At 38.8% G+C, this 27,893-nt stretch overlaps 1 protein-coding gene across 21 annotated transcripts in view; it reads left to right on the top strand.

The window, feature by feature from the left end:
- KMT2C (lysine methyltransferase 2C) overlaps positions 1-27,893 on the top strand; it is a 224,940-nt gene that overhangs the window by 132,330 nt on the left and 64,717 nt on the right. For 19 of the 21 annotated variants that reach the window (XM_081038077.1, XM_081038085.1, XM_081038090.1 and 16 more), the window contains 10 exons: positions 689-1,398; positions 10,053-10,172; positions 12,346-12,462; positions 15,941-16,042; positions 16,251-16,355; positions 20,871-21,052; positions 21,300-21,464; positions 22,449-22,558; positions 23,196-23,261; positions 24,214-24,426. In XM_081038077.1, the coding sequence (XP_080894203.1) occupies positions 689-1,398; positions 10,053-10,172; positions 12,346-12,462; positions 15,941-16,042; positions 16,251-16,355; positions 20,871-21,052; positions 21,300-21,464; positions 22,449-22,558; positions 23,196-23,261; positions 24,214-24,426 (1,890 nt within the window). The remainder of the gene's footprint in view (positions 1-688; positions 1,399-10,052; positions 10,173-12,345; positions 12,463-15,940; positions 16,043-16,250; positions 16,356-20,870; positions 21,053-21,299; positions 21,465-22,448; positions 22,559-23,195; positions 23,262-24,213; positions 24,427-27,893) is intronic. The other 2 variants (XM_081038079.1, XM_081038083.1) reach the window with 1 other exon arrangement.

The raw sequence follows: 27,893 nt of genomic DNA, 5'->3' as shown, positions 1-27,893 counted from the left end.
ATTCACTAGTCAGTGTGACTGGATATTTCTGGTATCTACGTTTACTGACTTGCTAAGATTAGTCTCTTTGATTATAGATGATGAGGAAGAAAAAGGATTATATTCCAAAAATGTATTGAGTATGTTAGCAGGTACAGCTAAATAAAATAAGTCTTTTCTGTCTGTGGTCATTACTCATTTGAGTCTACAGAGCTTTGTTTATTTACATCTGGGGTGCCTGCTGTTGCAACAGATCTTTGTATTCTAGATTCGTCTTTACTTTTTAATTTGGGTACTTCATTTAACATCACTGAGCCTCATTTTCCTAGCTGTCAAATGAGTATAACTTCATCTACAAAATTTTTTTTTTTTTTTTTACAAAATTTTAAATACCTTTGTAAGTGCTCAAATTGTAAGACATGAAATAGAATTATATTAGAAATTAATTCTATTTTAAATTCTTACCAGAAATCACCTTAAACTCTAGGGATCTTATTTAGGTGATTTTTTTTTTGTGGGTTTTAAGGCAGGTTTAACCAAAAGTTGTTTTGGGAACCCCGCTGCTCCCAGCCCCCCCTTTTGGCCTAAGCCTGTTATTTTTAAGCACAAAGCTGCAGACATAAGATATTCATGTCTTCTATCTACTCGTAGTTAGAAATTTAAAAATTCGTATGTAAATTAACATGACAAATATTCCAAATTTTTGTAGAATCATCCCAAGATAAAGTGAATGCGGAACTGGAAAATCAGATTTCCCCTGCAGTTGGTAATGAAAAAATGGAAGTGTCATCTAAAGTGGCGCATGTTGGTGATGGAGATCAAAATGAAAACAAGATGGAAGTGACGGAAAACCTCGAAGTCCTTGCACACCAGATCACTGTGCAAGAGGAATTGCAGTCGTTCGAGGAACCGAACATGGTGGCATGCACAGAAGAATCAAGGCCTCCAAAAGCAATTGAATCTGTCACTGTTTCACCAGAAACCTTAGTGTCCCCGTGTGAGGAAAGCACTTCTTTGTGTCCTAAAGAACAGTTGGCTCCAGAAAGGGTACAAGAAGCAATGGAACAAAAAGAAAATTCTGAAGCGTCCTCTGCGTGTATAGACTTTGCAATGACTCCTGCAGTTGAGAGTTGTGTGAAGGATAGTTTATGCCAGGACGGAGCTATGAAATTAGCACCTGAGCTGGAGCCCTCGCTGTCATCAGCAGGAGACAGAAGCAGGGCCCGTGTGTCTTCCCCGCCACCACTTCCTTCTCACTTGCCTTCCCAGGACCTGCAGCACAGTTACCCCTCAGCTCTCAGCGCTGCTGTTGGAAACTCCATGCCAACAACGTACATCCCAGTCACTCCAAAAATTGGCATGGGCAAGCCAGCTATCACCAAAAGGAAATTTTCTCCTGGGAGACCGCGGTCTAAACAGGTAGGGTGATTTTAATGATGTTGACAAAAGCTGTTGGAGCAATTATGTAAAATAAGGTGTATGTGTAGCTTTGGTTCGGAGAGTAATTTTTTTCTATCTTCACTTAGAACTTTGGTGCGTTTTTGACATACATGTTTTGGCCATTTTAAAAATGGCTGTTAATAAAGACTAATTTATTAAACTTGAAGTGATCTTATTTGGAATTTCAGCTTAATTGGAACATAAAAATGTAACCTATTTGATTATAGTTTCTAATAGAAAACACTTTAATTTTTTTCTTCTTCTTGTTTTTTAGTTCCATGCCAAAGTAACAATAGAGCCGTAAAAAAAAATAATAATAAATTTTTGGGTATATTGTAACTAACATTTATATTTTTCCCCTCTAATGTTTGTTTATTGATGTTATTCATTGCATATATTTTTAACTGCCTAAGTATCAAAATGCTAAGTTTTTTGTGGGATGTTTTCAAGTCAAGACTTACTTCAGTGGTTTCATGCAGAAATCTTAGAATTGTATTGTTGGTGTTTTGCAAATGAAGGAAGCAACTCCCCTGATTGTTCTAAGTAATGTGCACTTCACCCTTTAAGTTTCAGTTCTATTTAAGTGGGATTTACCTGAAACTACAAGACAAAGTGAAGACAATGTAGCTAAGATTTATTTATTCTACAAAATTCCTACTTTCTGAAGTTTTTATAAAATGGCCAGATATCAAACAGTGCAGAAGTATTTTATCACCATAGTAATTTGAATTTCAAGTCTCAGGATTTAAATTAAAAGTTTGTCTTATAGGAATAATACCTGATCTTTTAATTTTGGAATTGTAAGACCAGTAGAAAAATAAAATCAAATTTTATTTTAATGAGAATTAGTCTCCTTTAAATAAAATCCAGATATATTTTTAAAGTCAACAAGTTAGTTATACCAAGGGAAATTTTTCTTAAATCAGTTCTCAGTCTTTTCTTTTTTTGAATAGTTATATAATAATTATGCAGTTTTGGCTCTGAAGAGACTTGATCAGTGGAAATTTGAGTCTCTAATTTTGGTTCAGATATTTACATTCTTTAAAGATATTGCATCTTAAGTATTCCTGTTAAATTCGATTCTATTTCTTCTTCTTAAGAGATTTCGGTTCCAACTGAGAAACCATTACGATTATTCTGTTAGTCTTACATTCCAAAATTGTGTGTGTGTGTGTGTGTGTGTGTGTGTGTGTGTGTGTGTGTATTTTCCAGGTTCATCGACATTTTATACGAGCCATGTTCTAAATAATAGTTGTTATTGCTTCTCCCATGTTCTCTTTCATTTTCCAATTCTCTTATTGTTCTGCTTTCTAGTTAGCTGCCATTGTCTCATTACTATACTTCATACCTGGCTGCTAATCTTCTAAGCCTTTTGCAGCCTGTGTTTCCCCTCCCATTAGCTTGGTTTTGGTTGTGCAGCCAGCAGCCTTCACTGGGTGGTTCATAGCCAGTACACTCCCATTCTTGTGGAGAGTGTGCGCGTTGGACAGAACAAGGTAACTCATTTTTTAATCATTGCTGAGGTACTAGGATCGTAACCTCCAGGGACTATTCTGTACATAAACAGGAGTGTGTATATCTTTTTATTGGAAATCTTGAAGTCCGTTATTCTATTACATGTATTTATTTGATGTCAGGCATTCCTGTTTTGTAGTTTTGGTTTTGAGTGTTTATTTTGCATATTCTTGGCAGTGAGGACTGGCTATAAAATGAGATGGATTTTCATGGCAGTGATTGTGATATAAGCAAGAGTTTTTGGTTTCCGTCTGTTGTTTGGCTGTTACTATCACATTGCGTGTTTTGTTGTCTATCGTCAGTCCTGAGGCCTGTTCCAGGGTGGTGACCACCGTCCTAACCAAGGAGCTGTGCATTTCGTTGATTCAGTTCTGTTTCATAGTGCTCAAACTTTTCTAATGTTACATGAGCTTTCCCAAGAATTCCTTTAGAAACCGAAAGCTTTAAAATTTCATGTGACAGCTAGTGATTGTATTCCTATTATCAGATGTTTTCTGGAGATGTGAATTAGCCATTAGATGGGTAAGCCAGTGTTGTCCAATAGAAATACAATACAAGCCTTCTATAGCTAATTAAAAATTTTCTGGTAGTCCCACTTGAAAAATAAAAGAAGCTGGTGAGGTAAATTTTACTGTTTTATTTAACCCAATATATTAAAATATTTCAGCATGTAATCTATATACAATTCTTAATGAGATACTTTCCACTCACTTTTTTGCGCTGTGTGTTTTAGATCTGGTTTTAGGCTAGATTTAGACATTAGAAGTGCTTAGTGTCGTGAATAGTGGCGACCCTAACGAACAGTGTAAGACAAAGCCTTTTGAAAAATATGAAAACTTTAGTTCCAGAATTACTGATGAAATGACAAGAAATACCAAATAAATTTAAGATTGATATATTAAGAACATTGCTTATGGCTTCACTATTTTTAAGGGTCGAAGTAAAAACTACTCTTGTTCCTCCAATTGCTCATGGGACACATTTAAAAATAGGTAAGAAAACCGTTCGTTGTGGCTACAAATCGCTCCATGCATTTTCAACATAGATTATTAATATACAACCCGTATATATACACACTCGTGTATATTCATATGCTCCCATATATACATACCTACACACGTTTGAATGTGTGTGTAGTGAAATGTGTGGTCATTTTTCTATTGTTTTTATGTACTAACATAATGGTACAAGAAATGCTCTTAAAAAGTGGTGGGAAATAGGATAAAAAGTTATTTCATTATATCAAGTACTGTGTTTTTCTGTTTCTCTTACCCCACAGTTATATTTATGCATTCTAATTTGGAAATTCTGAGATAATATTTAATGTAACCACACAACTATGATTTACTTTAGACATTCATGCACTAATTGCTTTCATGATGATACTGAGTTTTTATTAAATCTGTGAAGAATGTTTTCTTGAAAGATTCTTAAATATTTCAAGAAAATTTCATTTAACCAGTGTTAACTATATTTTGGTAACTTTCAAGTTCTAAGAATTTTTTCTTCATGTTTGATTTTACCTTTCCACCTTTTTTCTTGCTAACATCGTATATGTGGAAAGCTTAGGAATTTCTGTAAGTTTTAATACTGATGTCTGTTGAGACTTTCTTCAGAGAAGATGAAATTTCTTCAAGATAGCCGGTTTCCAAAGATAGTACTTCATTAGGTTGTAACTACTTTTCCATTACACTGTGAACTGGATTTCTTGTTTTTCATTACTTGAGGTAATTTTATCATGCAATTTTATAACATGCTTGTGTACAGCAGTAGCATTTTAAATGAAGTGTTTCAAATTAACAAATCAGTTTCATAATATATTACTGTGAGAGAAAAATAAGTCTCCAGAGTGGTGAGCCGCAGAGGACTGTAGTTTTGTTAACATAACAGTTCATCACAAGTAAGTGGTTTCTTTCTTTCTTTAATAGGCACTACTTCTGGTTTGTAAACACAAATTTTTTAGTAAGAAGCACTGTTTACTTTTTTTGGTTTTGGTTTTTAAAAATTTTTAAAGGCAGATCTGTAAATAATTTTCTAAATAAGGAGAGATTCAATTCTTATTAAATTATTTCATACCAAGCTTTTAATTAAAATAAATTTGAATTTTGTTGAAACATTGCTTTATATAGTGCATATGTAATAATAGTCATTAAAGGAAGAGAAATTACCCTGGGTATTTTGTCCATTCTGGGGCATCTATAAGGTAAACCCTACATTTGTGATACTTTGTCTTAGACTCTAGTAAGCTTTCCTTAGTAAATAGACATACATTCCGTATTCTTAATGGGACATTAAAGATAGAATGTAGATGCCAAAGGTTATTTTCCACAGCTACTCTCGTCTAAATACTGTGCTGTCGTTGTAGAAGCATTCTGTATTGTTTATGTTGTTACTATAAGACTGATTGATATGGTCAGCACGAACATTTTTGTAGTGTGATCGCTTTGATTCAAACCCTTATTCTTCCATTCTTGTCTGTGTGACACTAAGCAAGTCCCCTGTGGACTATCTCGTTTCTCCACCTGTGACTCTTCATCATAATGGTGGTTGGTACAACTGACTGCTAACACACATAGAAAGCACCAGACACACGGCAAACGGGAGCGCTGCCCTGCTGGCTTTCTTGAATTGCAGATTCATGCAGGTATTATTCTGTGAAAATGGAGGAGGACACAATGGGCATGTAGGAAATGTAGGTTTGGAGTGGTGGTCCTAAAACCAGTCAGGCTGACTGATTGATAACTGTTTGTACTGAATGTGCAAATGAAGGGAACTGGTGGCCTGGTCGCCGTGAACACAGCAGGTAGTAGGTTCCTAAGTCCAAAGCCACATAATGGTCGCACACATTTTAGACCTAAACAGCCTGTTACAGAGCAGAGAAAGCGAGAGCCAACCGTCAACCTGGGCCTGCAGCCTTAGGCATGTTTTCTAGGAGAAATGAAGGCTCAACCCTTCTTAAAGTGTGACTTGCAGACCAGGAATGTCAGCATTACCTGGGAGTTTGTTAGGGAGACGCTCAGGCCGCACCTTAATTTGTGTGAAAATGTGTATTTTAAGAAGATCCCCTTGCAGGCCAACAGACCCACTACTGTAAAGCACTGAAAATCAAAAATGCAGTTTTAAGCCTAAAATATGCCTCCTCTTTGGGGTGTCAGGCAACAGATTAAAAAGCATCAGACTTTCCTCTTCGTTTCCTTGTGCCTGCCGTGAGGTTTTCGAAACCATTACCAAAACCATTGTTTAGCACCAGCCAAATGCCCATTCTGTTCCTATGCTTTCATAGTATCAAATCACTATCAGAACTCAATTTCTTATTTCAGTTTGATGCTGAACTCAGTGTTGTGTCTGAGACTTAGTGAGAAGAATTCTGTAAGTCAGAAAGAATGCGTTTGCTGCGGTAGCTGTCATGTACACGAGTGAATGCACCCAAAGGCAATTTATAAATGCTTGTTTCCTGTCTCCTACTAGTTCTCTGTCCTGTTCTCTGTCGGTTTTACATTCTCTAAACCAGACTCCTCCTCTTATTGCAACCTTGGTCCGAGATGGTGTGTTGGGAGAGGGTGACCCCAGGATGACTTAGTCGTGAAGTCTGCTCAGGAGACACCAAACCCTCTCTGGCCCCTCCTGAAGCAGACTCAGTCGATTAGGACGCTCTTGGGCTCTAATCGTGACATCAGTCGTATTTGACAGCCAGCAACAGAATTAGACTTAGAATAGAAAATTACCCCTAACAGCCGACCCTCCGCACCTGCCATCACTGTTCCCATCTCCCGATCCCACCGGCCTTGTAATAGCTGTGTCATTTACTATGTTGATATATTTACCTGAGAAATGGGCTTCAAAGCAGAAAGATTAATACCAACTTTAAACAGGTTTGGGGTTCAATAATTATTGTTGGAATCTAATTCAGTCTCTGCCAAGTAGTATGTTTTTAGTTTCTAGAGGATTTGATAAACAAGTTGGTTCTGTTTAGCTTTCTTTACAACTTAGTCTCCTGATGTCTACATTTTGAACCCTTTTGCTTTTAATTCGGTTGATAGGCAGTATGTCAAGAGCATCAGATAGATTGGTAGTTTTTTAATAGGTGAGGAAATCCAGGACTTTAGGCTGTCACTGGTGGGTGAATGAGCATGTTTCGTGTCACACTACAGTGTTTCTTGATGCATTTATGCACACATGTACATAATGCAAAAGTAGTAAATGCTCTGTCGGAAACAATAGATGTTCACTAAATGCTAAACAGTGCTTATTAACATAGCAGTGAACAGAAAAAGCATGGTCTCATCAAGCGTATGCGCCAATGGCAACAAATGCGAGTGTAGTAAGTGGAATTCCAAGTGCAGCACTAGTGTAAACCGTGCTGCCACAGATGGGGGGCAGGGGCACCACCTTCCTCAATGGTCTGTACGTTCGTTCTCATCAACGCTGAGATCTGAAGGGTAATTCATAACTCAAGTTTGAGTTCTAAGGTTTAAAGAACATATTAGGTAATTTCTTTGTAAAAATATCGAAAGCGAAGTATATCATCATTTTTCTTCAATTCCTATAAAATTGCACACAATCCATCTTCCAATGTCTTATGATAATATACTTATTAAAATTCATAATGTAATTACCCAAGCTTTTATTATATAAGTTCTTTGTAGTAGTTGAGTGATTTTCTAATTATCCCTGAGATGACATCCAAACATTCTTGACCTATAGAACCTGCATTTTGTTCATCTATATTTTATGAAGTATGAATGCTTTTTAAAATGAGATACAGTTTTGGCATCAAAGCTGACTTTTAAATTAGGATGAATAACACGTTATCTTAGAGTATGACTTTTTGTGGTGTGTTATAATAACTGTCTACTGATGAAACAGTAAATGACCCACCAAAAGGACTTTAAGGTGCACGCAGGCCAGATACCCTCAGAGAAAAACCCGTGGAAATACCGAGAACTCAGTTTAGCTATCTCTTGCCCCCCCACTCCCTACCATTAAATAATTACAAACAGTAAAACATGACCCCAAATTGTGACCAATGAGAAGGTGCCAAAGGTGTGTAAGGGAGATGAAGAGGTGGTTCCCTCGGAGCGAGCGCTGAGGAAAGGTTAGTAGTTAGGGCCGTACGTACCTGAAGAATTGGAAGAGGCAGCCATCGGACCGATGGCCTGTTCTGAGTCAGCAGGGCGCCGCGTGGCAGAGCTGGGCATGCTGGGGAGCCAGGGGAGCAGCGAGGGCTGGGAGGCAGGAGAGAGGGCCCCCGGCAAGCGGAGGCAGGGGAGCTGCACCGCGCAGCTGCGGCTTGTACGTGCACTGAGAACGGGGAAGGCTTGCAAACAGGTCGTGACCTGCTTCATGGGACTCACAGTTTTGAAAAGTATCTCTGGACTTTGAAGGAGTGGCGGGAAGAGGCTTGAAGAAGCAGGCAAGAGCTATGAGGGAAAAGAACAGATCAAATGACGCCCAGTCCATTTCCAAAGGCGGGAAACATTATGAAGCGGGACTGGGTGAGGGAGAGATTCTAGGCAGGGTGAACCTGAGAGGTTTTGTGTGGCAGAATGGAAACGCCAGGAAGGAAGTGGAAGATGTTCCACCCTTGCAGCTCTCAGAACAGGTGCATTCAGGAGCCGGAGACGGTGTTAACAGCCCCCCTTAGACATGGGACTGTAGAGCGGGCTCTGAGGTCCCGGCGGGGGGAGAGTGGCCTAAGAGACTGAGACGGTCAGCACCGGAGGGCAGGGAGCAGTCACAGGTATTAGATGCTGAGGGTGTGAATAAAATGAGAATAGAGAGGTGAATTTGGGCAGCACAGAGGTTACCGAAGACCCTGTATGCAAGGCGTACATGCAAGTGGGTCTGATGGTGGGAAAGTGAGGTAGTCATTCTCTTGTCAAGTGAAAGCTGCGGAGCCGCTAGCTAAGCCTGAGAGTCCCTAGGTAGGTTAATTAAAAGTTCAGCCAGTCTCTCCCTTGTGCGGTTCCCCCCAAGTACTGTCATTCCATTAACTGTCTGCTTGACAAAGGGTAGTCACGCTCCTCTTTTTGGTTGGTATTTAAATTCCCGGTGGTATTTTTGTGTGATTTATAGGCTACCAAATGTTAATCTGACAGGATTCTAGAAACCTAGTAAGTACTGTGTTTCTTAAGTTTTGGTCATTTAATTGGTAAAATTTGTAACATGCCTTGTCGAACTACCTAATTCAAAGTAGGTTCTTTATTGGATTGACATTTGTTTTGTGTTTTCCTTTAAAATGTTATCTTTGTGGAATAAACATTTTTCTTTATGCTGCTTAGCCTCCTCATGAGCTTGGTTCAGGTTGTTACTGAATGTGGTTATTTGGAAGTAAACTGTCTTAGTTTTAGTTTAACTTTTTATAAGATACTATTTCTTGCATAATCAGGTACTTGAGGCATTTTAATTTGCAAATTTAGGACAATTTGCTTTAACAGTTTTCACTTTTCAAATTAGTCCCTTGAATGTAATCTGAGTATAATAGTTCCCCAAATAAAAATAAAAAGCCAAAACCTGCAACTACTGGTCACTGAAGGAAGAGTAATTAAATGCTAAGATTATAATGGTATTTACATCTTCAGGTTACAAACTAACTTTCAACAATTTAAAGCGAATGTGTTTGTTTATTGCTCATTGCTCGCGTTTCTGATTGCTTTTTTTTTTGCCTACTGGTTTGGTTGCTAAAAGCTATAGGTGTATGTAACATTCTTTAAGGTTATCTTTTTCTCCTTTCCGGTAGAGTGATCCTTGTTGGAAGAGAGTAATCCCCAAATAGTTTCTTACAGTGTTAATTCCAAGAGTTTGATTGACTTTTATTTATATTTAGTGCTATAGTTGCAGTTCCTAAGTCAGTGTTGATGTCATATAAGCCTTCATTTTTAATGTTGCATTGTACCAATGTTTCAACCAGAAGAAAAGATTTAATGTAAATAATAGCTGCAAACATTTACGTGTCAAGTCACCGTGAATGCTAAGCTTGTTGCCCTCCCTTGAAGCAATTTGCCCTAAACTTCCACACGTCTGCATTTGGTTTTGCTGTTGGGAATTCCTTAGTTGCTGGCTTGACCTTTTGCGTTGCTGAGTTTCATTCATCTGTTTTCTCACCTACCATATCCTAGGGGGCTTGGAGCACCCATAATACCGTGAGCCCACCTTCCTGGTCCCCAGACATTTCAGAAGGTCGGGAAATTTTTAAACCCAGGCAGCTTCCCGGCAGTGGCCTTTGGAGCATCAAAGTGGTAAATAAAATTGCGTTTACATTCATGTATCGTTTCTTTCTGGTTGGTTTTATCTGAGTAGAAGTTAAGATTGAGCCACGCTTCTAATCTCAAAATGTTAATGTGAAGAAACAACATGCTTGCACTTAAAAATCTGGATTAGGAGGAAATCAGATTGCAATTTTACATGACTGATTCTAAGTGTCATTTTTTTTAATACCTCTTTCAATGGTTTCTTCCTTTTATATTGTAATTTTCAGTATGGGGGGGAAATCCTTGTCACATAGGCTGTAAAGTAATTAAGGACTGAGTTATTCACGATACCATAAAATTTTGTTGCTTAGAAAAGAACAAAAGAAAAACTGCATTAACATATTAACGTATTAATGGAGAAGAAATATGGGAATTGCAGCAGATTTCATTCTGTGTTAACATCAAAATTACAGGGCCTCTTTTCTATGTCACTGTATGACTGCTAGTCCTTAAAGTAAGTTAAGTGGTCTGATACCATTTGAAATCATCGGAAAAGTTAAAATATTTTACTGACTAGAGAACATAATTTTTATTCGTCTACTACATTTAATATAATTCTGGAATAAGGCTGTTTAATTTAGATTATTCAGAGATTTCGTAGGCATTCTAGATTCCACTTATTTTTCTGTCACCATTGGAAGCACTATTTTTTCAATTTACTCTGATATTATGCAAGGTGTTAAAAGTATAAATATTTGTTTTAAGAGTATAAAAGATGACTTGTTTGACAATTATCAAGCAAATAGATTTTCACTTATTCTTACCTGTTTCATTGGATGTTGAGGAAAAATAAATTGTAAGATTACTATAGTCTTGATTTAATCTCGGATTTATAAAAAATCCTTTATACCTATTAACAAAACAACAAGAAGCTATCAACTTCATCCCTACCCTACCTATCCCTTGTTCAAAGAAGCTCCAGAGAGCTAGAGGAGAGCAGTTTAAAAGGACAAGGAGAGGCCGTTTGAAAATTGGAAATTGGAAAAGGGTGAAAAAGATTCTCTCTTTCCTTTGTTCATGTGCATTTATGCTCACAATATAATCATAAATTATTGACTTGGAAACCATTCTGCTAATAGGTGATGAGTTCCGCATTTCAAACTATGATTGGTGACCTCAGTTGAACAAGGGGCATAGTATTTAACTTGCTAGGAAACAATATCCAAGGATTTTCCTGAGTATTCTAATAATTTTAAATATATGTAAGGGTGTGTAAATGCCAGTTTTTGGAGGTAGTAACAAGTTTGAGTATAAACGAGAAAAACAACAACAACAAATAATCATAGTACTTACTGTGAAAATATTAGGGAATTTAACATGTTTTCCCGTAGAATTTTTTTCTCGTGTTGGATAAATATTCAGATAAATTGTTTCCATTTCAAGTAATTATTATCTAGATGATTTAAAGCAAGCCTTGTCCCCTTTCATCAGTTTTCCTGTCTTGACATAAATTGTCCTCTAAATGAGGCCCACGTGTTCACCTCACAGACGACTACTGAATAGCAAAGGAAATGGACAGTTTTAATGGCAGGAAAGATGCTGTTGTATTCTAGTGAAACTCAGTTTTCATGTAGTGTAGTAGGACAGAAGAGTGGTTACTAGACCCAGACGTGCTGACTCTGTGACTTCGGACAAGTTACTTAACCCTTTTGTCCTTCAGTGCACTGATCTCTAAAATGGGGTAATAAAAGGGGACTGACCTCATGAGACTGTTGAGAGTGAAAGGTACTGAGAGCAGTCTGTTAGTTGTCACCGTGCTGCCTGAACATGGCTGCGTGAGTCCTTCCTTGTACTCCAGGCTGAACACAAGTGGCTGCACAGGGAGATACCTGGATGGGCCGTGGCCGTTGTCGCTGCCTGGGCTGTGTGATGAGGAAACGGGCAGTAAAGCCAAGGTTTGCTGCTGCCGAGTGATTACAGTGACAGACCCAAAACTTGAGGCTCAGGTTACAGGCATTTCATGTTTATATAGAGTATTTATTTAAGTTGCAGAATACGTCTTGAAAGATAGAATAATCCAGGTCTCTTAACATTTATCATCTGATCGGAATAAAAGCGAGAAGCAACTATTTACATTTAATGCGCTGTTTCACCTCACATTTGGATGTTGAAATTCCCTGGGGCTTGCACAGATTGCTGACTTGCCTTCTCTGTCATGCAGGGCCGTGGGTCAGGATTTCCAGGAAAGCGGAGGCCTCGTGGCGCAGGCCTGTCGGGACGCGGTGGCAGAGGCAGGTCAAGACTGAAAAGTGGCATCGGGGCAGTTGTGTTACCTGGGGTAAGGCTTGCTTCCTTCCCATTCTGGGATCCTTAACCTGTCGGCTGCTGGTGATAATCTCAGTGGGAGCAATTTACGGAGATCCTAAGGGTCACACAAATAGGCTGACAGTTTTACCTTATTTTACTATGTCTCTACTTTGCTTTTTTTCTTTTTAAACTTCTTTTTAAACCTGCCTTTTTATCCTTTTTCTCTCTTCTTGCCTTCCTCTGTGACTGATCTTTCTGTGCCAACCCTTCCCAAAAGTCCAAATGCAATATATATTCTTCGATTAAAAAAAAAAAGAGCAAACTCCTGTTGCATTTTTGTTTCTTTGAAAAAATTATGTCGACATTTTTAGTTTTTGCTTATAGTTGCTCTCAGTGTTATAATATGGCTTACACAAAACTACAAATGTTGCAGGTTGGTTATGGACTCTAAAATGTTGAGGGTTGTAGGACTGTCTTTGACATGTTCTCATTTAAGATTGATAAATACTGGCTCATTGACACATTAGGAGGCTTTCTTTAAACGTGTATCGAAAAAACTATATTTGGCACGGAATGGCACGTATTTCCTGTAATAGCTATTTTACCAAAATCCCGTTTTTCAAATTCTAATTGTCATTTTAAGTTCAGAAAGCAGGTGGAACTGTTTAATTTTGCTACTAAAGGAGTAAGGAAACTTGGATATGGTCCTTTTTTAAAAAAGCAACTTCCCTCCCCAAATGAACAGGCTTATTGAGGTAAATTGACGTAAAGTATAAATGTTTGCAGTGTACAGTTTTGATTTGACACATGTGCACACCTGTGAGAACCCTACCACAATACGTGCAGTGGACATGTCACCCCCAAAGCGTCTTCGTGCCCCTCTGAAAGGCCTCTGCCTGGACCCGTGGCAGGACCCGTCTGTCGATGAGCTTGCATTTTCCAGAGTTTATATGAGTGCAGTGTATGCTTCTTGGTCTAATTTATTTCACTCAGCATAATTATTTTGAGATTAATCTATGCTCCTGCATGTGTTAATAATTCATTCTTTTTTGTGGCTACGGAATAGTTCATATTATGGATGTGTATCTGTCCACCTATTAAAGGACACTGTGGTGCTTCCATTTTTTGGCTATTAGAAATAGCGCCACCGTGAACCTTTACCCTGTTTCCCCGAAAATAAGACCTAGCCAGACAATCAGCTCTAATGCATCTTTTGGAACAAAGATTGGTATAAAACCCGGTATTATATTATATTTATATCATATATCATATCACATATCATATCATATATCATACCTGGTCTTATAGTAAAATAAGACCGGGTCTTATATTAATTTTTTCTCCAAAAGACTCATTAGAGCTGATTGTCCGGCTTGGTCTTATTTTCGGGGAAACACGGTATGTTTCAGTCCATCTATCGGCATGTGCTTTCTTTTCACCTGAGTAAATGTCTAGGAGTGGAATGCCTGCATATATGTTACATGTATGCTTAGTTTTTAAGAAAAGGCTGTTTTTCAAGTTGGGTGAGACAGTTTATATTTATAAGAGTGTTTGCACATACTCACCTGTCCGCGGTGTGGTCATTCATAATTTTAGCCATTGTAGCAGGTATGTTAATAGTATCTCATTTGCATTTCTCTAAATGACTAATGTTGATAAGCTTTTTACGTGCTTATTTGCTGTCTGTATATCTTGTTTGATGAAATCACTCTTCAAATCTCCAGTACAAGTACATTTTAAAAAACTGAGTAGTTTTAACTTCCTGATTTGAGATTTCTTTATGTATTCCTGACAGAAGTTCTTTATCATCTGTTTTATTTGCAAATATTTTCTTGCATTTTTTTTGTTTGTCTTTTCATTTTCTTAACTGTATCTTTCAAAGACCAGATGCTTTAATTTTGATGAAGTCCAATTTATAAATTGTTTCTTCTATGGATTGTGCTTTTAGTGTCTGAGAAATATTTGCATACCCCAAGGTTACAAACATTCTGTGTTTTCTTGTAGAAGTTTTATGGTGTTAGGTTTTGCATTTAGGTCTATGATCCAATGAATTAATTTTATGTATGGTATGAATATGGCTCAAAGTTCATTTTTGTGTATTGAATACTCTTGTTTTAGCACCATTTCTCTGAATTACCTCTGTGTCATTCTTCAAAAATAGCTCTCTCTATGTTTGTGGATCAAATTTTGCTATACCATTGATCCAGTTCTTTATATTAGGCCAATATGGTGCTGTCTTGATTACTTCTAATCTATAACTACTCTTGAAATCAGACACTGTTAGTCTTCTGATTTTCTACTTTTTCAAAGATGTTTTAGCTACTCTAAATTCCTCTTGTTTCTATATGAATTTTATAATTAGCTTGTCACTTTTTACAAATAGGCCCATTAGGATCTTGATGGGGTTTGCATGCAAACTATAGATCGAGTTGGGGAAATTGGCGTTTTAACCATATGGAGTCTTTCACCTCATGAAAACTGTATCTCTATCTCTGCTTCTTTAGGTCTTTAATTTCATTCAGTGATGTTCTGTAGGTTTCATCATCCAGGCCTTCCACACCATTTCTCAGATTTATCCCTAAGTCTTCCATATTTTTTATGCTATTGTAAATGGTAGTGTTGTGTTAATTGCATATTGTGGTTGTTGGTGTTAATATCTAGAGATACTACTCATGTCAATGTATGGATTTTGAATCCTACAAATCCAAATTTGATTTGGTCAAATTTAACCTAAGTCCAGAAGTAAACACCTGTAGTTGATAATCCTGTGGTTCATACTGAAATTTTGGTAAGTTATTCAATAATATTCAAAATAACAATATTTTAAAGTAGTGCTTTCCAAAAGAAATATAATGTGAACTGCACATGCAGTTTAAAACTTCCTAGTAGCTACATTTGAAAGGAAAGGGAACCGGTGACATTTAATTTTATTGTGTATTTTTTGACCCCGTGTATCTAAAATGCTACCATTTCAACATTTAATGTATAAATTATACAAAATTATTCATGAGCCTTATTTACTTTTTTTTTGTTTGGTACTGTCTTTGAAATCTAGTGGGTATTTCCTACTTATAGCATATCTCAATGTGGACTAAACATGTTTCAGGTTTTAAGAGTCATTGAAGTAGAGCGATACATGTATATGTAGGTGCATGTGTGTACATACATGTGTATATATGTATGTATAATATATACACATACACAAATACGATATGTTTGTGTTTCTTGATTAGGATTTCTGCGTAATTAGTCTTATTAAAAACAGGTTTATATTTTTCTCATTACTTCCTGATCTATGTGACTTGTAACTCTGAAGAGACAATTAGGTGACTAAAAATGTCATGTCTCACACTTTTATGGTAGGATCTGGGTAATAATCGAATTTGAGATTGTTAGTCTAGACCTCGGCAAACGTTGTATTTTGTCTATGAATCCTCTCAAACTTTCCAGTTCAGTATAATTGAATTGAAAAACATGACTGCATGTTTTGTGTATTTTCCTTTTTGTAGGTGTCTGCTGCCGACATTTCATCAAATAAGGATGAAGAAGAAAACTCCATGCACAATACAGTTGTGTTGTTTTCCAGCAGCGACAGGTTCACTTTGCATCAGGTATGAACTGAATTATTTCTTGTCTTCCACTTTGGAATTCCTTCCTGCCCGTTTCTTCGTTACCGCATTTGCACTTCTGTCATCCAGCTATTTAGCTCTGTCACTATATTCGCGGAGAAGGTCCTTTGACACAATGGTAAAATTAGTATGTTCGTACACAAGAGCTTAGTGCCTGATTTAAAATATGTTCATGTGTTCTGCATTTCAGGACATGTGTGTCGTCTGTGGCAGTTTCGGCCAAGGAGCAGAGGGCAGGCTGCTTGCCTGCTCGCAGTGCGGGCAGTGCTACCATCCCTACTGCGTCAGTGTTAAGGTAAGGAGGCTCCCATCTGAATGGCTTCACAGAGGCGCGTTTACATTTGATTTGGGTGCTATCGTGCTGCTTCCACTTCTTACAATTAATCAAGTATTGTTCGTCAGGGTTATTATGCATATGTGACAATATTTAAGTACTTCCAATATTGCCTTTAAAGTGCCACTTCAAGAAATTAACTCTATAAATCTGTTGTCTTAAATTGGAGTAATTATCCTGCTGTTGTCTTGAAAAAGTACCACCCAAAATGCATATATTTAATTGAAAAGATACTTTATACTATTATTTTCTAAGCCTCGAGGTTTAGTTGATTCATCCTGTCTATTGGTTATAAAAGTAGAGAGCGTCTGGAGTACTTAGCCCATCGTGGTCTCGTCCAACAGTCATTCTTCTCAAATTTCAACCCTATATATGAAAGGTTCATATTTTTAATCGGGTTTGGAGCAATCGTGGCCATTATTTCTTCAAAATTTTTCTGTTCCTCAACCCTCTCCCCGTTTCTGGAATCAGTTGTGTGTGTGCCTGCACATGTGCACATGTGTTGGGTGTATGTGAGAAATTGCTTGACATTTCCTGCAAATCACTGACACTTTGTTGACTTTTTCCAGTTGTTTTTCTCTGTTTGTGTAGTTTCTATTACATTTCCCAAACTCACTGTTATTATATTGTATGTAATCTATTTTTAAGCCCATCCAGTGTGTTTTTCACTCAGATAATTGTATTTTTTAACCTCAATTCCATTTTACAGTTGATATTTATCATGTAGTTTTACATTTTTTTTTTCTTTCAAGTCTTTATATATATTTGTCTGGCATTTCTCATTGTAGTAACTAATCTCTCCCCTCGTCAGGGTATGTTTACCTGCTTTTTTTTTTCTACATCTAATAGTTTTTGATTGAATGGAGACATTGTGCATTGTGATGATATATTGTTGGGAGTCTGGATTTTATTCCTTCAAAAAGTACTTAGTTTTTGTTTTGGCAGGCAGTTATTTGTGGATAAGTTTCAACCTTTTGAAGCTTCTTCAAAAGCTTTCTGGTGTGGTTCTAGAGAGCCTTTTTACTTTTTAATAAGGTATCTATTCTTAAACGTTTCGGTCTTAGAACCCTTAACACTCTTAAAAATTATTGAGGACCCAATAGAGATTTTGTTTAAAAGGGTAATACTTATTGAATGCTTACCATTTTGGAAATTAACTGGGAATTTTTTTTTTTAATTAAAGTTTATTGGGGTGACAATTGTTAGTAAAGTTACATAGATTTCAGTATTACATCATCTATAAAGCCCATTGTGTGTTCACCACCCAGAGTCAGCTCTCCTTCCATCACCATATATTTGATCCCCTTTAACTGGGAATATTTTAAAACAAAAATATACAGACAGAGCTTATGTGGTGTCAGTGTAATGATATTTTGGACGTCTAGTAGCCTCTGCAAAACATCTGTGGGTTGACGAAAGTGGAAAAGACAAACAACATCTCAGTATTGCTATGAAAATAGTTTTGACCTCACAGACCCACTGGGATTCCCCAGATCCCACTTTTGTAACTGTTCTTCTGGCACTGGTTTAATGCTATACTTGAGGCATGGCCTTTATATGGTCTCTACTGAATTCTCCCCACCACCCTCCACCCCATCCTCCCCCATTCCACTCACCAGTGTCTTTTCACTCTGACTGGTGGGGATTCAAATGTTTTCCAGTACTGTGTGAGCTCTGATACTTGTTCAACTTAGAGATTCCCACTGGGTGGTGTTCACCCGGGTATGGGTCCTCCTCTGGTCTCCTAGATGTGCAGCTTGGTTCTGCCAAAGACTTCAGGGGGATCCTATGTAGGCTTCTAGAGCTCTTCCTCTTTATTGTTTCTGCTTTCCAGTCCTCTGTTCTGCTCATTCCAGCGGCCTCCTCCTCCACGAACTCTATCCTGTGTTCAAGGCGGTGAGACCTTTGTCTCCTTCTGGGGTCCTCCTTCCCTGGGCAGCGTCCTGGAAAATGTCTCCAGGCAAAATGTCATAGGCTTCACCTCACTTACTCCCCTCCTCGGAGAAACCACAAGTGGTTCTGCCTTTTGTCCAAGTGCTTCACACATTTTGCCCAATTTTCTGGTATTTTGTGATGGGAGAAGGGTGTCTCACCAGTATGCATTGCAGTTGAAGCAGATGTTCATTATAGTCTATAAAACACATGTGTTATGACACATGGTAGCACGGATGGAACCCTGGGTAATGATACCTTATTTGAGAGAGCTCTTAAAAATAAAGACTAAACCAGTCAATAGGAGAAGAAAAGGTTGATGGTAGAGCCCTGAAAGCTGTACTAAGGGAATTTCAAAGGGTGGGCAATTGTTCAAATGTTGAAATACTGCAGAGAGGTCAAATACCAGACGCTAACATGTCAACTAGATGTGGGAATGAGGAGGTCTCGACTGAGTGACCTGAGCAGTTTCACTGGTGATGGGCATGGACCAGACTGTAGTGTGTTAGAGAGTGAATATGAGCTGATTAACTTGAGTGTTTGGCTGTAAAGGAGCACAGTGTAGGTATCTGTGAAATAAGAAAACTTAGTGGGAAGGAAGCTATAACATGAAACAAAGTTCCCACTGAGTACCTGGATCTGCCTCCCACTTTATCTTCATCCTCCCTGCCAGGGATCATCAGTAAACCACGGCACACAGGCCCAGTCTCGCCCACTGCCTGCCTTTGTAAATGAAGTGGTGTTGGCACACAGACATGTTCTTTTGTTCACACATGTCTATAGTTGGTGTCACTCTACAGTGGCACCGTAGTGGAATCCAGCAGACCAGATGCCCCACAAAGTCTAAAATATTTACTCTCTGAGCCTTTACAGAAAATGTTTGCTGGCTCTGAGCCACCCTGCTGTTCCTACTGTAGGTCTTTCCTCCATTTGGGTAAAGAATGAAATTGATAATCCAAGCCTAATTTAAAAAAATTAATAGGCTAATCAAAGTAATAAATATGCAACTTAAAATATCAAATGGCTTTAAAAGCCTTCTAATGGCTGAGCAGCAACCCTTATTGTTACCTTCGCAGCTGAGCCCTGTTCCCACAGGCAGCCCTGTTCCCTTCTGCCCCCGTCAGGCCCTGCTTGGAGGAAACGCGGTGGCTCTAAGCAGCATGCTGGTGCCGCTGCTGTATCTGTGGGAGATTCTGTGTGCTTGCCCCTGTCGCTCAGTAAAGGCTAAGGTCGCTCTCAGAATCCCTCTCCTGCCTTCTCCGTAGTTGTTTCACGACTTTTAGCTCATAAGCAGGGTTGGTTATGACTCGGTAAAGTTCACTGAAGATCTAAATGGCATATTGTGACTTTCTTTCCTTTTTCAGGCAGTTTTTCCCAGCAAGAAGAAACTAATGATTCCTGGTTCTTCATTGGCTTTTGTTGTTTCTTTCTACCTGCTATGGCACAATCATACCCGGTTATCTTGGCAAGAACCTTGTTTCTGGGCAGAGTCCTGCCGCCTCCCTGCACTCCCCTTTACCCTGTTCGGACCTAAGTCTGTTGCTCCGCTCTCATCTTTAACTTCTCGGGCTGATGTCCTTCATTGGGTTATTGCTTTCTGGATCCCACATCTTCCCTTTTCTTGATACACACCCTCATTCTGTTCCTCTAAGCTACCTTAGAGGAAAATGAAAGAGTTAAATAAAGGAACAACTATCAAAATGGCATCAAACTTTCCAACGCTGGCTGCTAAAAGAGAGTAATTAGTTTCCATGAAAAAATGATCTGAGAATTTTTGTTCTGTCTTGATGGCTTGATATTTCATTCTAACACAGGCTCTTTGTGGTCCTTTCTATGAAAAGACCACTCTTTTGAGACATTTAAGTGGGTTCCACATTCTTAATAATATATGATACGGATGCTATGAGGAATTGACTAGAAGTCTAGAGATGCTCCGACTTTTCCAGAGATTCTCAAACTTAGACCTTTGCAGCAGAGGCAATAAACAGAGGAATGAATGTGAACTTCCAAAGTCCTAGCTTCATAACCTAACAACCTCCACCCTCAGGAAATGTTCTTGGGAACTCATGTTTTACTTTCATTTTTCTGCATTTTTAATATTGGTTTTAATGTACTAGTCCCTATACAATATATATTACAAGTTTCAGAAACATAAATCATGAAATGTCATAGATAAAACTATATTAATACATTTTAAATCTTTTATTAGCAATAATGGGGTAGTTTACGTGATTTCTTTGAAATCCAGTCACCACGTCTATAAAATAGGCATAAAATCTATAGCACAGGGTAGTTAATATGGGCTCTAAAAAAGGCATGAAAATACATATTACCTCTATTCTGTCCGATAGGTGTACTCCTGAAAGTACACAAACGTGCCCACCTCAGTGTTGGGCCACTGTGGAGCTCAGTAAGTGAGAGCTCCTTGTGACTGTCCTGCTTTCATCTATAGAAGCACCATATTCATTTATAGGTAGATTCCATTGTGTAAAACGAGGCTTGGGTTGATCTATAAATCACATGGATTGGTTGTTTTTCTTGCAGATCACTAAAGTGGTTCTTAGCAAAGGCTGGAGGTGTCTGGAGTGTACTGTGTGTGAAGCCTGTGGGAAGGCAACTGACCCGGGAAGACTGCTGCTGTGCGATGACTGTGACATAAGTTATCACACCTACTGCCTCGACCCTCCACTGCAGACAGTTCCCAAAGGAGGCTGGAAGTGCAAATGGTACGCGAGGGTTTACATTTCCCTTGCTCAACTTTCAAGTTCCAGTTCTCCCACGTTACTTTCGTTTTAAAAAACTACCACATATGTTTAATTACATATTACATGTTTGCTATGATAGATATCACTAATCAAAAACTGGTCAAACATGCATGAAATAATTTTCCCCATCCTGCTCATGTAGAACTTCTTGAATTACATGAACCAAGTAAGTAAATAAAATTGAGACTTGGGGGGTGTCGGGTTTCAGGTGTGTTTGGTGCAGGCACTGTGGAGCCATGTGTGCGGGGCTGAGATGTGAGTGGCAGAACAATTACACGCAGTGTGCGCCCTGTGCGAGCCTGTCGTCCTGCCCCGTCTGCCATCGCAACTACAGGGAGGAGGACCTCATTCTGCAGTGCAGACAGTGTGACAGGTACGGTGCTGGTGTTTGTTCTTGTGTCTTCTGCCAGCTTTTCTCTCTTGAGTGGAGCAGAAGGGAATTGGAAAGTAAATTTCTTCTTAAAGAAACAAGACTTTTCTTCCAGGTTTATAGTCAACTAGAAACTTACAGAACTTTCCTGTTTTGTATTCTCAGTTCCAGACTCAAGATTTTTAACTAAGGCTTTTTTAAGGGTTTATGAATTCCTTGAAATTAGATGCAGAATTACTGCCTGTGTATATGCATTTTTCTACGAGGGTTTCTGAGTCTTTTATTAGATTTTGCCAAGAGTCTTACACAGTCTGTTTTCCTTAAACCACTTTTTCTTAAAGCTCTCGATGCTAAATATCTACGTGTTAGATACCAGTTCCCACCTTCCCTAAGTGTTTTGTGTGCAGCTTCAAAATCCAGGAAATCTTCTTGGGGTTCGGTGGGATATTACGGTGCTCTCTTCCTAGGCATGTGCTATTAGTTGTAATACTGTATCATCAGCAGCACAAGACTCTCAGCACTCTGCTGACCCGCTCTTTGTTCTAAGGCAAGATACCTCCTTTTCTTTCCCAACTGTAGTCACCATCCTTGCGTGAACTGTATCTGCCCTTGCTGGTGCATTTCATGGGGTACATGCCGGCTGCCCCGTTTGCAGCCTCCCGACCCCCTCTCCTCTGGCCCAGCTGGCCGCCTCCGAGCTGTCACTGAGATCTTCCGTGTATGATTGTTCAACAGTTACCCCATCCTCCTCGTGTAATGTGCTTTGCTTCCTTCGAAGTACTTGATTTCAGTCCTTTTCTCTCCTCCTTCTCAGCTCTGAAAATTTTTGTGGATCACTAGGCAGGGTTAGGTGATAGTGGTCCAGATACGGGGGTTACTTGAGGTTTAGGAGCTCGAAGTTGGAGACTGTCAACTCCTGTTTTTAAAAGGAAACCATTCTCAGTACATTTCTTCTTTTTTTTCGATGTGTAAATACTGTCTTTTTAGATGGATGCATGCAGTTTGTCAAAACTTAAACACTGAAGAGGAAGTGGAAAATGTAGCCGACATTGGTTTTGATTGTAGCATGTGCAGACCCTATATGCCTACGTCAAACGGTAAGAACACAACGTGAGCAGTGAGTCTGCTCTTCCACAACTCACCTGTGCCTTGCTGTCTGTAACCAGTGACTGGGTGTAATTCTACTCCTCGTTTCTTTTTGTGAAACTATTATTTGGACAAGTATTTTATGAAAAATACGTTTTGTTGTTGTTGTTGTAAATTAACTCTTATTATCCCAACTTACTATATTAAAATAATTTGCTTACATGAAGAATGTATATTAAACACATATTTTAGATATGTAATGTAGTTTTTGCTTTTAAGACTCATAATTTTGTAGTTACTAGCAGTTTGTAAAAATGTAGTACAGTGTAGTTCTTTATCTTGACCAGTTTTCTTCCGCATGTGTGTATTTCCTTCATCACTTCTTTTTTGTTATTTTAAAGACAGCTTCTAACTGTTCAAGTTTTTATTTCAGTATTTATTTCAGTAAAATTGGTACAGAAATAGAAAATATTTTTTTATTAAAGTTTATTGAGGTGGCAATGGTTAGTAAAGTTACATAGGTTTCAAGTATATAATTCTGTAATACAGAAACAGAAGTAGAAATTTTAATCATTTGTAAGTCTTTAAATACACTTTACTATTTCTGAAAAAAATTACATACGTTTTTGTTTTTGTTTTTAATTTCAGTGCCTTCCTCAGACTGCTGTGACTCTTCACTTGTAGCACAGATTGTCACAAAAGTGAAAGAGCTTGGTAAAATCTGAAATGCTTTATTTTGCTGGTCTTTACCAAAAGCGTATGAAAGCATAATTTTTATGTAACTTTCCACATGTTCCATGAAACCTTCCTTAATCATATGACTGTTCAGTCTAAATTCCCTAATGTTGGTGCTCATTTCTGTAATTGATACATAAAATGGTCATCTTTCCAGGTTGAGTGGGACAGTCTTCTTGTAAGTGTCACCCAGTGGGCTGCGGGAATAACCGCTCTTAATCGTTAACTCCATCCTGGCTTTGCTTTCAGTGATATATTACTGTGCTTAGTTACCAGTTAGCAGAAAACAAGGCCTAGTTAGCAAACAGGTTTCTTTAGAATTAATTCAATCTCGCTATTTTTTTCTGTAATAGATCAGCCTGGCATAGTGATTAATATATCCTTATTAAACTATTATTCTTTCGTCTACTACTTCCATTTGATATCATCTGATATAAAAATATTGGGATAGTAGAGCAATTGTTCTAATGAATAGCAAGTTTACACATTTAAATATTTGCCAGATCTCTCCTTATTTACTACCTCTCTCTGTAAGTGATTGTATTGATACTTTGCTTTCCAGGTGGGCGTCTAGAGTATTCTTGTTTTTCTTATGCAAAATGTATTCTCCAGGAAAAGGCTCATAGTTGAGTAGCTGAGCATTGCTTTTAGTGCTTTCTTTCTGAATCCTGAAACTGACACACAATGAACAAAATGCCAGGAAGACCGTTTTTTAAAAACTTGCAACCTTTCTGCCTATAACTCAAGGAAGTTAGCCAATTACTCTTAGTTTTAATTGAATGTTCTTAAGTTAATTATTCATGCATTTCGTAGATAATTGCTTTATAGAAGTCCCATTCCCTTGACTTGGGTATTTTGGACCATTAATCAACTTTATCAATCAGAAAGGAAGAAGAGATTTAATTTGTGTTCTCGGATATTGTAATTTTAGATCCACCCAAGACCTACACCCAGGATGGTGTGTGTTTGACCGAATCAGGGATGACTCAGTTACAGAGCCTCACAGCTACGGTTCCAAGAAGAAAACGGTCAAAACCAAAGTTGAAATTGAAGATTATAAATCAGAATAGCGTGGCTGTCCTTCAGACCCCTCCAGACATCCAGTCAGAGCATTCAAGGGATGGTGACATGGATGACAGTCGCGGTAATACGAATTTATATTCTATGGAGTACGTTCGCAAGAATTAAAGTATATAAAGAAGCTTTGAAAATATGTATGATTCATCCTCAGGGTAACTTCTCTCCTGACTTAGCTAGCCCTTGGGTGACACTTGTCCTTTCTAAGAGAGGGGTCTTCTTGGACTTTCCCTCTCACGTTGTCTTCTTTCCTGTATCCTTGAGAAGAGGGCTACAATAGCAAAATCTCCAGGAGCACCATTTCGTGGACGGTTACAGATGGGAAAACTGAGAAGGCTTGGCTCGTTTGTTTAATAGCAGGATAAAACTTCTCAGGGTGCTGTGAGCTTGCACACGATGGTTAAGCTAAAGCAAAGCGTGACCATGCATTCTCTTCAGAAAATGGAAAAGCCATTTGAATCTTCTAGTATAAATTTATATTCATCATAAATTTATGTTCATCATAAGCTATCTGTTTATAAACATTTTCTTGATCTAGTATCAAGGCTTTTCTAGTTGAATTCTTGAAATGACAACATAATTTTAGTATTAAATTTGTTGTGAGTTACATTTTTGCTTATCTCTGAAGCAAATGACCACAGCCTTGTTTAAAGTAAGAATTAGTTTTGTTCCGTCACATCTTGTCATTGAACAGTATTTACTGAACGCCTACTATGTCTTAGATGTTGGAAGTCCTATCAGTGAACAAAACAGATAAAATTCTTCCCTCATGAACTTATTTTAATGTTAGGAGGAAAGACTGTTAAAACTTATAACACAGTGAATAAATGAATTACATACACTGTGCTCAGCAAGTGCTGTGGAAACAACAGTCAGAGGAACTGGGGTCGTATAGTGTGGTGTGAGGGGTCCCATGACCTGAGAGCAACATCTGAGCTCCGAATTGAGCGAGTTGAGGGAGTGAGCCTCTGATTCTCTGGGGGAAGAGCATGTGGACAATGAGCACAGTGAGCAAAGGGGTTTTGTATTTGCTGTGAGTGGATGGAGGTTTCCGCAGAGGAGATGGACATGACCTTACCTACCGTGTTTCCCCGAATATAAGACCTAACTGGAAAAGAAGCCCTGGCATGATTTTTCAGGATGACATCCCCTGGACATAAGCCCTAATGCGTCTTTTGGAGCAAGAAAAAATATAAGTCTTAAAATAAAATTAAAATGAGTCTTATTTTTGGGGAAACACGGTCTGTTTTACAAGGAACACTGCTGTGACGTGACTAGACTGTCCGGTCCATGAGTTGGGGCCCACGTGGATCTGTCAGGAGGCTGTTAGTGCAGGTGAGAGTCGTGGCTCAGAACGCACGTCTGGTGTGTTCCTCACACTCTGTCAGTGCTCAGTTCCTTTGCAGTGGGATGTTTTGAGGTGTGTGTGTTTGGGAGAAAAGCTTTCTGATGATTAACCTGTAACTGATGATCAGCTACCGTTGAACAGGAAATTAGACTTGGAAGTTTTAAGTGAATTGGGACTTGTAAAGAAATAGTGTGTATATCTGGGAGGAATTGATCATATTAACCAGCAGCCAGAATACAGTGAAGAAGTCTAGTTTCTGAAGATACTAGATAATGTCTGGAAAAATGGTTCCATAGTTACTTAAATCTAGGAAGTGCTGAATTTCAATAAATTTGAAATGTCTTTTGATAGTACGCATTAATTTCCAAAGTATGACATCATAGAAGCTTTTAAAAACAAAATAGAACATTTGGAAAAGACCAGAGGAGGTTCTCAGTGTGACTGCTGTTCTGCAGAACAGTTTGAGGAAATGGTAGATGTTTCTTTGTGCAGTTCTCAATTAGGGCTGTCAGAAGAAGACATATCCCTATGGAAGTCCTATCATACAGGATATTACACGCATGATACACACATAATATTCTTCAGGTGTCTACAAAGTGCAAATGAACTGGTGATTCTCCTGTAACCCTGCAACATTACCCATTGTTTTGTCTTTGTTGATTTTTAACTCCCTGATAAATGTCTTTAGGAAAATAAGTCCAAAACAGTCACCTTAGCAGATGGGAAACAAATTCCTTGTACAATCAAAGCAGGCTTCTTTCTGATTCACTTACTGGGATCAGGAAACTGTACGCGCAATAAAATTCCAAATCTTAACAAAAACAGGAAGTGTGTGTGTGTGTGTGTGTGTGTGTGTGTGTGTGTGTGTGTGTGTGTGTGTGTCAAGAGCGGAACACAGTGCTTTCCCCTCCATCACTGCCCCCAGTGTAGCCCCTCAGGATGTGAGGAGCAGACATGGGTGAGAGGGGTCTGGAGTGGCAATAAGTAGTTACCGGAGAGACAAAGGAGATACGCCACGAGGAAGCAGCCAGGTGGGGCGGCTGTTACGTCCTATCATGTTCTTTGTAAGTCCCTCAACTTTTTAAATTTGATTTTTGGACATGTAGTACATTCACCTGGTTTAAATTTGAAGAAAAAAGGGGGGAGATTGTAAACAGTGAGGTGTCCGTATGTCCCCTGTCCTCATGTCAGTTCACTTCTCCAGAGCCAACGACCTATGTGTTCTTCCAGAGGTGTGTGTATTCATACACAACCCATAGGGGTGTATGTGTTTAGCATGTCGCTACCTTACTATGCATTTCCTTGTCTTTATGCTGTCCTTCATTTTTCATGGCCTCAGTTTTCATATTCCTTTGTGTGGATGTAAGTAACTCGGTTCCACTGTTTATTGGCAGACCTACGTTGTTTTCAGTCTTGCACTCTGAGTGGTGCAATGAATAGCCTGGTAGGTTTGTAATGGTGGGCCTGCAAGGTGAAGCCCTCGCTACGTCAGAGGGTTGAGCGCTTCCAGCTGCTTTCAGTAGGTAGGCCAGGTTTGTTTTCAGTGGGTGACACCTCTGCACGACGTAACAATGCAAAGTGGCCAACGAGCCAATGATGAAGCTTGTCTCCCTCCCAGCCGTCCCCTTCCCTCCGGGAAGAACCACTGTCTTCTTAACAACCTTCGGGAGGTTATTTACCCTCAGACACGCGTGTTTATGGCACAGTTGCTCATACTTGGGCAGGAGTGTGTTCCTTCATTGCAGTCTGTGGGAATCAGAAGTCCGTTCTTAAGATGTTGGCGAGAAGGGACCATAGCCTTCCTTGACACCAGTCATGTTTGGGCCACCTTACAGGCCACTTTACACTGTTTATGTCAACATTTATGCTCACTTGTGTCATGTCAGTGTGGCTCCATTGGCATTCCTGTCCCTGTGTGCGCTGGTTGAAGGGCCGGGTGTCCTGTGGACCAGGCCCAGTGCTGCATTAGGGCAGATGGTTAGCATGAGGGATGCTCTCCTCACCATGCTGAGATCCTCCTCTCTCCTCTCCTGTGTGGGTGTGATTCCTGTTCCTTCATGCATTTCTTCTTCCTCACCCTCACTTTGGTGGAGCATATCTTCCTTTGTTTCCCGAGAGAGAATATATGGAAGTTAAATTTAGGGGATTATACATCTCCTCAGCCTTTTGAGGATTGTGTTATAAAC

Source organism: Rhinolophus hipposideros (genome assembly GCF_964194185.1).
Source record: "Rhinolophus hipposideros genome assembly, chromosome: 25".
In the NCBI taxonomy this organism is placed as follows: Eukaryota; Metazoa; Chordata; class Mammalia; order Chiroptera; family Rhinolophidae; genus Rhinolophus; species Rhinolophus hipposideros.
Note: the sequence above shows the minus strand (reverse complement) of the source record. Positions and strands in the feature narration are given on the sequence as shown.